The sequence below is a fragment of the Notolepis coatsorum genome (assembly GCF_963971535.1).
Source record: "Notolepis coatsorum genome assembly, chromosome: 2".
In the NCBI taxonomy this organism is placed as follows: Eukaryota; Metazoa; Chordata; class Actinopteri; order Aulopiformes; family Paralepididae; genus Notolepis; species Notolepis coatsorum.
In genome coordinates, this window is record NC_140166.1 from 10,665,765 (window position 1) to 10,678,392 (window position 12,628).

The following is a 12,628-nucleotide window of genomic DNA, read 5'->3' on the forward strand; positions in this document are numbered from 1 at the left end:
TTATCTCCACGCACCTAGTGTGCTCCGGGGAACAAAACAAATGCACCCACTTGCACGTGACCACGCCACTCCCATGCGTCCCCTATATTACGCCGGAAGTGGTCACGCCTCACCCTTCCCCGTTCGATTTCCATAAGCGGAACATCCAAGGGACCTCAGGGCGCTAAGAGCGAGACGCTCAGCCAGTATCATATAACTAGGGTTATAGGATAACCTTACGTTATATATCAACTAGCTATCGCGTCTCGCTCTGCCAACTGAGATAAGGGCAGAGTGGACGAGTGGCCCCGACAAATGCACCCCCTGAGGGCCCGTAAGCCCCAGCCAGGGAGGAGGGGAATCCCTCCTCCCTGTCTGTCGATATACGACGCTGACGTCGTGTTGTCCGTCCTGATCAAAACATGCTTGCCCACCACAAGGTGGCAGAGCCGTTTGAGGACCAGAATGACTGCCTTCAATTCCAACACATTGAAATGTAGTGCAGACCGGGCAGCATGGTCCTGCCAGCTGCCCCCTACTGCGTTGGCCCGACACGTCCCCCCTCATCCCGTGAGGGAGGCGTCGGTGAAGACCGTGATGTATGACAGCCTGCTGCCCATGGGGACCCCGCTGGTGAGGGCCCCAGCCCCTCCCCAGAGGGCGAGGTCCCCCAGTACTGACATGGGAACCTTCAGCCGCTTCCACTTGTCTCTCACCGGGTCTATTTCCATACTGGAAAACCACCTCTATATCCTCCTCATGAAGAGGAGGCCAAGAGGGACCACATAGTGAGCAGATGCCATCATACCGAGCAGGCGCATCACGGACAGCGCCATAACCATCCTAGGACGGAACCTCCCGAGTGCGCCGAAAGCCGTTCTGAGAGGGATGTCCATACCTCGAGCTTAAAAATAAGCCCAAGTACTCCACCCGTTGACTGGGAAGAGGAGTACTCTTGTTCCAGTCTACAGCAAAACCCAGGCTGGTGAGGTATGTCATAGGAGGGCAGATCGGGATGCGAATACGCATCCTTCAGGTCTATGGAGGTGAACCAGTCCCCCACCTGACAGCGCTTAACAGGTGGGTGACGGTCAACATTCTGAACTTTCCATGGGACAGGTCCAGTATGGGTCTGACACCCCCCCCCCCCCCCCCCCCCCCCCCCGCCCCCGATTTCTCGGGCACCAGAGAATATCGGGAGGAAACGCCGCTCATCGCGTCCTCCCATGGGACCACGACGACGGCCTGTTTCGCCGCCAGAGAACAAATCTCCTCGGCCAGGGCTGTCACTGCCGCGGACTCTGATAATAGAGTCTGTACCAAACCCAAAAACGGAGGGCGGGGGTATGTAAACTGTAACACAAGCGCTGCCCTCAGCGTTCTCTCCATCCACACCGACATATGGCTACCACTGCAGCCATACATGGTAAAAATTCCAAAGCCAACTGCCGCTGGTCCGCTAGGAATCGTAGATAGGTGACGTCGGCTGGCCCTAAGGCCCCACCACCCGACACAATTTTTTACCGAAAAGCAGCCAATTGAGCAATGTTGTCAGTTGCTGCTAAATTCTGTACTACGGCGGTATAAGCCAGCCACCAGCCACCTGCCGGGCCGACTCGCTTCATGGCGTCGGCCGGGCGGGACACCGTTTCACCATGTCAGGGCAAAGGACTGATGCCACCTGCTTCACTAAGCACGGAACACCAGTGGTGGCTGCTGACCAAAGTCTACTACTAGTGAAGCACTGCTCCACTAGTAGTCATGTAACAACCTCCACTGCGGTGTGCACCCGTGAAGGGATAAATGAATGAATGAACAAAAACTCTATTAACATATTGCAGAATGGGCTAGCCCAATACACACAATTGTTAAGGGGATGCAGACTAGAGAAAACGTTAGTCCTGTCTACATCAGGGTCCCCCATTTTCAATTCATATTCACAAAAAGCACACCTGCCCTGAGCCCTGTCGTCAGCCCATCCACCCATGTAAAGGGTAAATAAGCCTCCGCTAAACCCCCAACATTACACACCGATTGACCGTCAGCATGCATGGTTAAGAGGAGGGAAGACAGTAAAGACAGCCCTCGGCGGGGTACATGGGAAACGGCACCCCAACACTGTAGCATTAGCATTAGCTGCGCGCTAGGATACTTGGAAAAACATCCAAAAGAGAGTCATGACGACCATGTTTTCTCAAATATCCCGCCCCCTGCGCCAATACATCACTCGGTCGTCTCACGAGACAACAAGCAGTATCACACATGCCATTACCAATGCCTGCTAGCGCAGGCCCTACCTGTGCACGACTTAGCTCGACTGCTAACCGTCGCGCGACGTCCCTCGGTCCGCTGTCACGAGATGAGGAAAACACAGGACAGGACCGCCGCGCTGTTAGGACGTGCCGAGAAGGTTCCGGGGGCCGGAGAACTTCTGGCGAATTCCCAACATTGTGTAATTTCTCCTTACGCTTCATAACAATCTCCAGTTCAAAAGTGCACATGAGCTGCTTTCGCTTTGGAAACGAATGAGGAAGGGTGAGGCGTGACCACTTCCGGCGTAATATAGGGGACGCATGGGAGTGGCGTGGTCACGTGCAAGTGGGTGCATTTGTTTTGTTCCCCGGAGCAAACTAGGTGCGTGGAGATAAGGGGTTATCTCAGTTGGCAGAGCGAGACGCGATAGCCAGTTGATATATAACAAAGAAACATAGAACCACAGGGAAACGGAGAACAATAAGAATACACAGGAACATAAAACCATGAGTAACGGATAACAGATACGGGAGTGAGCAGGGGAGACAGTCGGGAAGAGAGTAAGGGAAAACCAAGGGGGGTGGGGGGGCAGGAGAGGAGAGAACGTAGGGCAGGGGAAAATGGTGGTGGGTTGGAGGAGGGTGGTTATGGGTAAGGAAGGTTGAATGCTCTTTTATGTCTGTATATATGTCATGACAAGATATAAAAATACATTATGGTGTTTATAATCATTTGTAGCTCACAGATGTTTTCTTTTTCTTGTCTTTCTTAAAGTCTAAAGCCCTCCTTCGATAATTAATCAAATTACCTGAAACTAATATGGTAAACGAATAGCCTAATCATTCTTTGGTGTCAGAATTCACCATGCTGTATCTGCTTGACCATGTTTTCAGGGGTCACACAGGTTGTCTATAGAGACATACGATTAATAACCACAGAACAGTAGCTGATGCACCTGTTGCCCACCTGATGGCATCTGTTGGAATGTGGCAGTGACAGAGATAGTCACGGTAGTCAAGTCCTCATATTTACACCATGGTAGAAGTCCCCTATCCTGCATTAGCACTGTTTACACCATGGTGAATGAATGAATGAATGAATTAATGAATGAATGAATGAATGAATGAATGAATGAATGAATGAATGAATGAATGAATGAATGAATGAATGAATGAATGAATGAAAACTTTATTTAACAGATTGCAGAATGGGTACAATACAGTACGGCTCAATACACACAATTGTTAAGGGGATGCAGACCAGAGAAAGACGTTTGTTTTGTTTACATCAGGGTCCCCCATTTTCAATTCATTGTGAAGTAGAAGTCCCCCATCCTGCATTAGCACTGTTTACACCGTGGTAGAAGTCCCCCATCCTGCATTAGCACTGTTTACACCGTGGTAAGTGTTGAACCAGGAGTGTTCAATTGCCATTGGTATCTAAAAGGTACTGGAGCACACAGATCATCTTTATAAACACATTTAATAGAGTGCAAAGAATCACTAACGTTTCAACACAAGTGTCTTCTTCAGACACTTCTTCACTCTTAGTGATTTCTTGGACCCTATTAAATACGTTTCTTATGAAATACGTTTGAACCAACCTATCTCGATGTGATTTATCTAGAGATATCTACTGCACGAATTTTAGGTGTTAATGAAGCCAGCATATCAGTCTGGGTAGCTGTGGTGGAGAAGATAAAGGGTAGCATATAAACTTGTAATTTTCTGATGTTAAATGAAATAGTGGATGTATAGTCCAAGTGGGGGTCCTGGGGGGGGGGGTGGAGGGGGAGGGAAGGGGAAGGAAAGAGCGAGGAAGAGCGAGCAAGAGCACATGTATTGTATTTATTATTTTTATGTCTTTTAATCTACATTTATTTTGATTTAATTACTGGACTGTCATTATTGTTATTATTATTTCTGTCATTGTCCTGTGATTTATCATTGATTATTACTGTTACTGTATTGTTTGTCTAGTTTCATGTTAAAAAAGGGAAAATAAAAAACATTTGTTAAAAAAAAAGAAATAGGTTTGAACCATTGGCATCCGTTTATCTTTAAGGCCATTGATGGGAAATTGCCACCATATCTCACAATGACGCTAGATGATTGGAATCATTCTGTATCTGACCCGTTCAAAGGACGGCTTACACTTAATTAAGGTCCCGCAAGTTCAGTCTGAACTTGGTATGTCTGCCTTTTGGTTTGATGCACCAGTTTCCTGGAATGGTCTTCAGCTCACACTACAAATCGATCCCCCGATATCCTATGGACAGTTTAAAAACACAATCACAAACCTTCCTACCACATTATGTAACCGTTTTTAATTTAATCTGTTTTTTTCCCTTTCTATAAACAGTTTGCTCCAATGTTTTATATGACTAAGAATATAACTGAAGTGGATTTGAAGACCCCTGGTGTGTGTGCTGGATTACTCTGATCTTGAACATTGTATTGGCCCTGCTCTGGCTGCACCCTGGATGAGTAGCATGGCTGTGCACACGTGGCGGCATGGCCCCAGCCCCACACAACTCTTTATTGTATTATCTGTCTGTTAATGTCTGTCCGCTAATGTCGCACCGATAACGTCCAAAGCAAATTCCTCGTATGTGAAAACTAATTGGCAATAAAGACCTTTCTGATTCCGATTCACAGGGCACCCGTAGATTCTCGAATCAGAAAGCACCTTTACCTATTTTCACCATTAAAAAAAGGAAATACTTTTATAAAAGATTTTTTTTTAAATGATCACTCTACATAAAAGGGTTGTCTATTCTATAGCACATTTAATGTAGTTGATCAAATGAAAAATAATAAGCCAGAGGTTATATTACAAAACAGATTTTTATTATAATGTTCAAAGACATGTAAAGAGAAACATACAGAATAGCTACAATCATCCCAACGTATGTACATTCCATTCTCAGGACTATATCAGATATCAGTGCTTGTTTTGTTTTTTTAAACACTATAAAACATCAAAATCTCATCGCCGGTCAACTTCAATACAAAAAAAGAAACCAAGCAGTTCCAATACCATGTCGATTCCATTAATCAACGATAAAAACATAAATACACAGAAAAATATATAACAAAAATGCCTCACTGACAAAACAGGTCATTACATTTTTTTTTAATCATATTTCTTACTGCAACGAGAGATTACTTAACAGTACAGTCCTGACATGAAGGTATCCCAAGGTATTTTCTGATTCACGACTTTTAAGGACAAGACGAGACCTAGGGATGAACCGATACCAATATCGTTTTGGGATATCAAGCTGATAGCAAGCCGATATGAGGCTAAAACAAACCGAATCGATACAAACATTAGCATTTTGATGCCAAGTGTGTTTCAGAAATCCAAGCAGTCACACAATTTTCAACCTTTTTTCCACGCAGAAGCGCGTTAGATGATCTCTCCCAATAGAATAACAATGATTGTACATCGTTATATCGTTATAATCTTAATCATCGTCAAATTACCCCAGAGTAATCATCTGGGTCTATATTGTTCAGTAAAAGTCCTGCCTCAGATCGGATGATGATAGTAGTCTGATTTAGTAGTCTGAATCGGTATCGACAATGAAAGCGTGGTATCAGGGCAGATCCCTGGTGAGACCTGTTCCATCAGGTAGGGGTGGAGGGTAGACTGGGATTGATCAGCAATGGCTACATCAATGTCAAAGTGGGAGTTTTAGATATTATTTCCTATACAACATAAAAAGCAAAATAATTCAAAAAATTAAAAAGGAGCATGATTACCCTTGTTACAAGGGAGGCACTAAGAACCTTTACAAGTTATCTAAAAATGAACCTTTACAAGTTATCTAAAATGGCCAAATGTCCTGCAATGGCTAAAGCAGTAGAGCGGTCGCCTGACCGCTTTGATCAAGCATTATGGAGGGAAAACAAGCAGCTTATTATTATTATTACTAGACTATATTATGGCTAGCTGACTGTGCAACTTTAAGACTTTTCTACTCCCGAAAGGTTTGTGACGGAAGGGTCTCGTCATTTCACCTGACGGGCATGACAACCATGAAGGGGAAAATAACACCAGACACCTGAAAAAAAACACGGGTCAATCTCTGCCTGTGGTTCTTAACGGCTAGGGACGTGTCGGAGGAATCAAACAATTATTCAAAACCGACTTACAAATTTGGAGGTTGATTTGGCATTTTATTTTATTATAATATTTTTTACTTTATATCTTCAAACTTTGCTGCTAACAAATAACATACATTTTCCGCGTTCCAAAATTGGGACTCGCTTATGAACCAAAATAAATCGTATTTAAAATTGTAGCTTTTGCCTAATTAGGCCTGTAACACCTGATTACTAGAATCATTCTATTCAATAATAAGTTATTCAATTGTACCAAGTACAATAATTTGAGTCAAGCACAACTAGAATGCGGAACGCCCATCGTTTGATGGTCAAACAAAGCCAAACTGGTAAAGTGAGCAAAATGTGTGATGGAACTTAAAAGCTCCCCAAGTGCTTCCTGCCCTTTTAACCACCACAACCCAGCGGGAATGAGCAACAAGCAGATAAAGAGCCGAGCAAGTCTCCGCCCATAGGACGTCACGTTACCATGTTCTAGTGCTGGGGCGGCGCTCATTTACGGCAATAATTTATACTTCCAAGTAATCGATTTTGAGATTGCGTCTCATCGGTGCCGTGAAGAAATTTGAAGGTTTTCAACACTACCTTTTTAGTGAGAATCCAGTGTCTGGGCAGAATGTGAAGAAAAATAGAATCACAATACTGCACTCGGCAGTATCTTCTGTGAAGGCCTAACCGTTTATTACAGTAGGTAGCGATGCCTCGACGTGGTCCACGACTTCATCCCTGGAACAGGCTCATCACGACAAAGTGCTCAGAGAACCAGTAGTACGTCAGAACATGACGAGTCAGGGTAGAGCCTGATCGCTCATTATTGTTCCCTTCGTCCCAGTGGACCTATAGCACCGATGAGAATAACAGCTCCACCCTGCTAATCTAGTATAACCCGTGTCCATTGGTTCCCATACATAAGATTAATTTGTGGCAACCCACATCAGACATGCCCACCACAAACAGATTTCCCAAAGTGATACAATAACATATTAAGAGTGCACGCACAGACTCCGGTCTACCGTGTGACTCTGTACGTCGTCCTATCCCAGCGTGCCACAGACAGAAACAACCCAAGGACATGTAGAAAACACCAGCTTCCTCGCTTCCCTCCTACATCTCGTCCGAGCGATGCTGTTGTTGTAATATAACGGACGTGGGTTTGGGATCGATCCAGTTGTCGTTGGCGCCCGGGACGTCGTAGGCCGTGGCGGCGGACCCTGCTGCCGTGTCCATGGACGCCTCCGGCAACGATCCCCCGCCGGCCGCGCCCATGTTGAGCTCGGCGCCGCCCTGGGCCAGGTTGGGGAAATCCGCAGAGGAGTTGCCGCTGATGGCCGTCTCCGAGTCGGGCTGCTCCACCCGCTGGTAGTCGGGCGTGTGGTTCTTTTGACCGCCGGCGAAGATGGCTTTGACGTTCTCCACCTCGGCCGGGGGCACCAGGAGGAGCTCCTCCTCCTCTGAGTCCACGTAGGTGACAGCGTCCGGGCTCTCTGGCGGCACGGAGCGCAGGGTCCTGGACATGACTGGGGCGGGAGAAGAGGCACGTGTTAGCATGCGGGTTGACTTCATGTGGCGTCTGAAGCCTTGAACCTACATCCTAGGACAGGGCTATTCAACTGGCGGCCCGCGGGCCAGATCCGGCCCGCGGGATGATTCTGACCGGCCCGCCAAAGATTACATGATAATAAAAAAAAATAAAAAAAAATAAAAAAAAATAAATTTTTTTAATATTTTTTTTTTTTTGTACTTTTTTCTTTTCATGTCAACGTTAACACGCACAATTGAGCCAAAAGTCACTCAATTAATGACAGATTTCATTGATAAATTGAGGGAAAACTTTGCAAGTCGATTTGATGAATTTGACATATCCAGAGAATTGATGCATTTTGTGAGCAACCCATTTGCCAATGTAGCTGCTATTTCCACAAAAGGACAAGAGTTCCTTGCATCACTTCACATTGATGAAGGTCTCATGCAACTTGAAATAATTGACATGCAAGCATCATCTGCTCTGAAGCAGGCACTTGAGAATGAATCCACCACAACATTTTGGATAAAGCGTATTCATGTCAAGACATTCCCCAAAATAAAAACGCTGGCAATATCTGTGCTAACAATGTTTGGCTCAACATACACCTGTGAATCCAGTTTCTCTCACATGAATGCCATTAAAACAAGCAACGTGCCTCCTTGACAAATTAGCATTTGCATCACTGTTTGCGGGTAGCCCTCACTTCCTATGAACCCTCTTTCTCTGCCATTGCCCAGTCAAAGAAGTGCAATCGCTCTCATTAGATGTGTGTATGTAGGCTAGGCCTGTCTGCCCCCCACCCCCCTGATGTTTGAGAGTTAAGAGTGGACAATAAGTGCTAATAAGATGCTGTGATTTGCTGTTGTTGCACAGACATGAAGCACTTTTTCATAAGCTCAGCTGCACTATAAATGTGTTTTTTTGTTCAAGTGTTGATGTTAGAATGTTCAGATGCACATCATGCACTTGTTTGTTTTTTATTTTATTTTTATATTGAAATGTTGAAGAGGAGATGTTGCAGTTGTTGCACAGTCATAAATGAAGCACTTTCTGCAGGAGATGTTGCAGATGTGGCACATAAATGAAGCACTTTTTTTGAAAAGTATACTACTTTTGCAATGTAGTTAAATAAAAGTTGTGAAAATGTGGTTGCGTGTTGTGTCAAGTGTACATATATTCATAGCACGGGGAGGCGCCGTGGCAGTCCGGCCCCTGGCCCCTTGGGTTTCTGACAATGTGGCCCCCTGAACAATTTAGTTGAATAGCCCTGTCCTAGGATGTGATCCAGACCAAGCAGCAAAGGGCAAGAGAACAGGAATGTTCATTCAAAATAAGTGTGAGTTGTGTATCCACAAATAAACAAGGTGTAGTACTTCGTAGAAGACTACTAGAGTGTAGTACTTACTAGAGGAGGGAGTGTAGTACTTACTAGAGGACTACTAGAGTGTAGTACTTACTAGAGGAGGGAGTGTAGTACTTACTAGAGGAGGGAGTGTAGTACTTACTAGAGGAGGGAGTGTAGTACTTCCTAGAGAACTACTAGAGTGTAGTACTTACTAGAGGGAGTGTAGTACTTCCTAGAGGACTACTAGAGTGTAGTACTTACTAGAGGAGGGAGTGTAGTATTTACTAGAGGACTACTAGAGTGTAGTACTTACTAGAGGAGGGAGTGTAGTACTTACTAGAGGAGGGAGTGTAGTACTTACTAGAGGAGGGAGTGTAGTACTTACTAGAGGACTACTAGAGTGTAGTACTTACTAGAGGAGGGAGTGTAGTACTTACTAGAGGACTACTAGAATAGAATAGAATAGAATATAGAATAGAATAGATCTTTGTCATTGTTACAGTTGTTACAACGAAATTAGTAAGCGTAGTACTTACTAGAGGAGGGAGTGTACAGCCCCTTCTGGCTGCTGTTGTTGCTGCTGCCGAACGGATTGACTGAAGGGAAGATGATCAGGCAGAAAGACAGCAGGAACACCTGAGAGACACACACACACAGAGAAAAAAAACTGTGTCATGAAGGAATGCTTCCACAAGTATTTCTATTGACATTTTATTGCAAAGTACCTTATAGACTGGCAATGGTCTGACTGTTAGCCACTCTGCCCCCTAGTGGAACTCTGTGTAAGACAAGTTCAGCATCTATACAGCTAACGATCTATGTCCTCGTTTATCTTTTACGATTTTACGAGAGATGGAGTAAAACTGCATTTGTAAAACGGTGAGTATTTTTGACAGATGGGGAAGATTACTCGATGGGTCCTTCTATTCTGATATAGTGTGTGTGCGTGTGTGTTTGGTGTGAGAGGCTCCGTTTGTATCTTTGTAGTGGCGTTTTCACAGAGGAATTACATTGATGTGGTTTTATCAAACATAAGCCGTGGAGCACAACAAAGAAGAACCCGACGTGTCTTCCGCTTCAGAGAGAAGGCAGCATTTATTTCCAGAACCGTCGTCACGTCGGAAGGGAAACGAGGCCGCGCAGGAATCTAATTTGATGACCCTCCGGGAGTTCAGTAGTGGTCAACATTTCGTGAGCAATAAACTAGTGGACTTTCCTAGGTCTTTTGGCTGTATTGAAAAGGAATGGACTCCTGGTGGCTAGTTGACCGGGTGTCTTCGGCCTTACCATGACACAGGTGCTGGTGGTGCTGGTCTTCATGGTGGACATCTTCATCATGGACTGCAGCTTCCTCAGCTGTTCTATCAGAGACCTGTGGGACGGACATAATGAGATTCATCTTCCTACATCAAGCTGCCAGATAGACCACTAGCATTAGGGATCTGTCCAAATAGTCAATTGGCAAACGAGGCAAAAGTGTGAAAAAGTAAGCCATGCTCAGGAAGCTGGTGTAGACCAGTCTGGTCCTGGTCTGAGATTCTGCCAGTGTCTTACATGTTCTGTTTCTGTAGCATCTGGACCTTCTTCTGAAGCTCCTGGTTGTGCGCCGTGCAGATTGCCACCCTGGAGAGGAGACACAATGTGTTAGAGCCCTGGTCCCGTTTTATTCATCCATTCAAACAGTTCATCCAAATCTCCATAGATCAGTGAGTGAATTAAATTACTTTAAAATAAAAACTATAAAATTGAAAAGAAAATGTAAGAAGAGGGGGGTTGCTGTAGCTCAGGCTACAGCAAAATGTGCCGTCGTCATCTCACCTGTTCTCCAGTCCGTCCACGTACACCTTCTTCTTCTTGCGGCTCTCCTGGGCCGACTGCTTGTTACGGATCTTCCTCCTCACCCTCTTCAGGGTACGCTCCTCTGCCTAACACAAGAGAGACGGGAACGCTTGTCAAAACTCTGATACGACCGAAGCGCATATTACATGACCCCAGAGCGACCCGAGGCTGTACACACGGCGATTCATGTTCAAACTGACACACGTAGCTTTACCCAGAGCGACCCGAGGCTGTACACACGGCGATTCATGTTCAAACTGACACACGTAGCTTTACCCAGAGCGACCCGAGGCTGTACACACGGCGATTCATGTTCAAACTGACACACGTGGCTCTTAAAATATCAGCATACGCATGTGATCCCAACAAATAAACATTTACAATGACAAAAGTATATTGTATTTAAATGTATCTTTCAAAATACTCTTAACAAATAAACAAAAATAACGATTTTACTAAGAAATAGAAATGCATAATGGGTAGACAGAATGGCACAGATCAAAGTGAAATGCATACATTTTAAGCAGCTCTAAAAGGGGTTGAGGATTGAGGGATTTTGTGAAGGACTTTAAAAAAAAAAGGGCATTTCAAGGCCGATTTATTTTGCACATAATCTCACACACATTCACACTGCACACATTAATTTAGTTTTATAGCTATTGAGAGTAAATTAGTTTGAATATGGCCACCAGTGATGTCATCGAGGCCATTGAATCATTGTGTTGTGTTTAGGGATGGGAATTGATAAGATTTTATCGATACGATTCCATTATCGATTCTGCTTATCGTCCGATTCTTTATCGATTCCCTTATCGATACCTGCTACATTTATAATTTTTATAAATAAATTGGAAATGCAACAGAACTAAGCTGGTTAGAATAACAACATGCAACTTGACATTTCTGATTGTCATTTATTGTTGAGCCCCCCATGTCAGAAAAATACAAAAACTGTAAAAAAAAGAAAATAATTAACTATAGCCTACACACACATATATCCCCGGTCCCCGCTCGCCCCTGTAAGGTATTGGCTCGTGTTGCTACACAGACATGTTTGTATGTTGCACGGTACTTCCTGACTTACCTACTATGACCAAAACCCAGGCAATTTCGAGCCCTTAACACTTTAAGGACCAGCCACGAGTTTATACGGGTTTCGGTGCCATGCGTTGTGGACCAGAGGCACGTATATAGCCGTGGCATTTGTTATTGCTGTTATTCCATTTTAATAACAAGGTCCCCGACCGGCTCTGCAGATCTACCCTCGTCTGTGAAATCGAGAACATGCAATACCGGCCAGCTCCTCTTAGGGGCGCCATCGCTCCACTGCAGTATGCCTTGTGGGCGAATGGAAAACCTTTTTTTCCCCATTCAGTTTCAGTTTCATTGTAGCCGGATCCTGAACCAACACAATGCACCGTGGATTACGTTTCGAATCGCAGATTTCACCATGGAATAATGGGATTTATCATCAGCCAATGGACATATTGATCTACCAGATGCCGATCGATAACGGGGAAATGCTGGGGGGTATCCCACGGGCTCACGGTAAGACCT

General features: G+C 44.8%; 1 protein-coding gene across 1 annotated transcript in view; it reads right to left on the reverse strand.

The window, feature by feature from the left end:
- Positions 1 to 5,076: 5,076 nt before the first annotated feature.
- The window catches only part of creb3l3l (cAMP responsive element binding protein 3-like 3 like), a 32,710-nt gene continuing 25,158 nt past the window's right edge, over positions 5,077 to 12,628 (reverse strand). The window contains exons 6-10 of the mRNA XM_084307922.1: positions 11,051 to 11,157; positions 10,787 to 10,855; positions 10,520 to 10,604; positions 9,769 to 9,868; positions 5,077 to 7,879 (exon numbers count right to left, since the gene is read on the reverse strand). Coding sequence (XP_084164048.1) covers positions 7,467 to 7,879; positions 9,769 to 9,868; positions 10,520 to 10,604; positions 10,787 to 10,855; positions 11,051 to 11,157 — 774 coding nt within the window. The 3' untranslated portion in view covers positions 5,077 to 7,466. The remainder of the gene's footprint in view (positions 7,880 to 9,768; positions 9,869 to 10,519; positions 10,605 to 10,786; positions 10,856 to 11,050; positions 11,158 to 12,628) is intronic.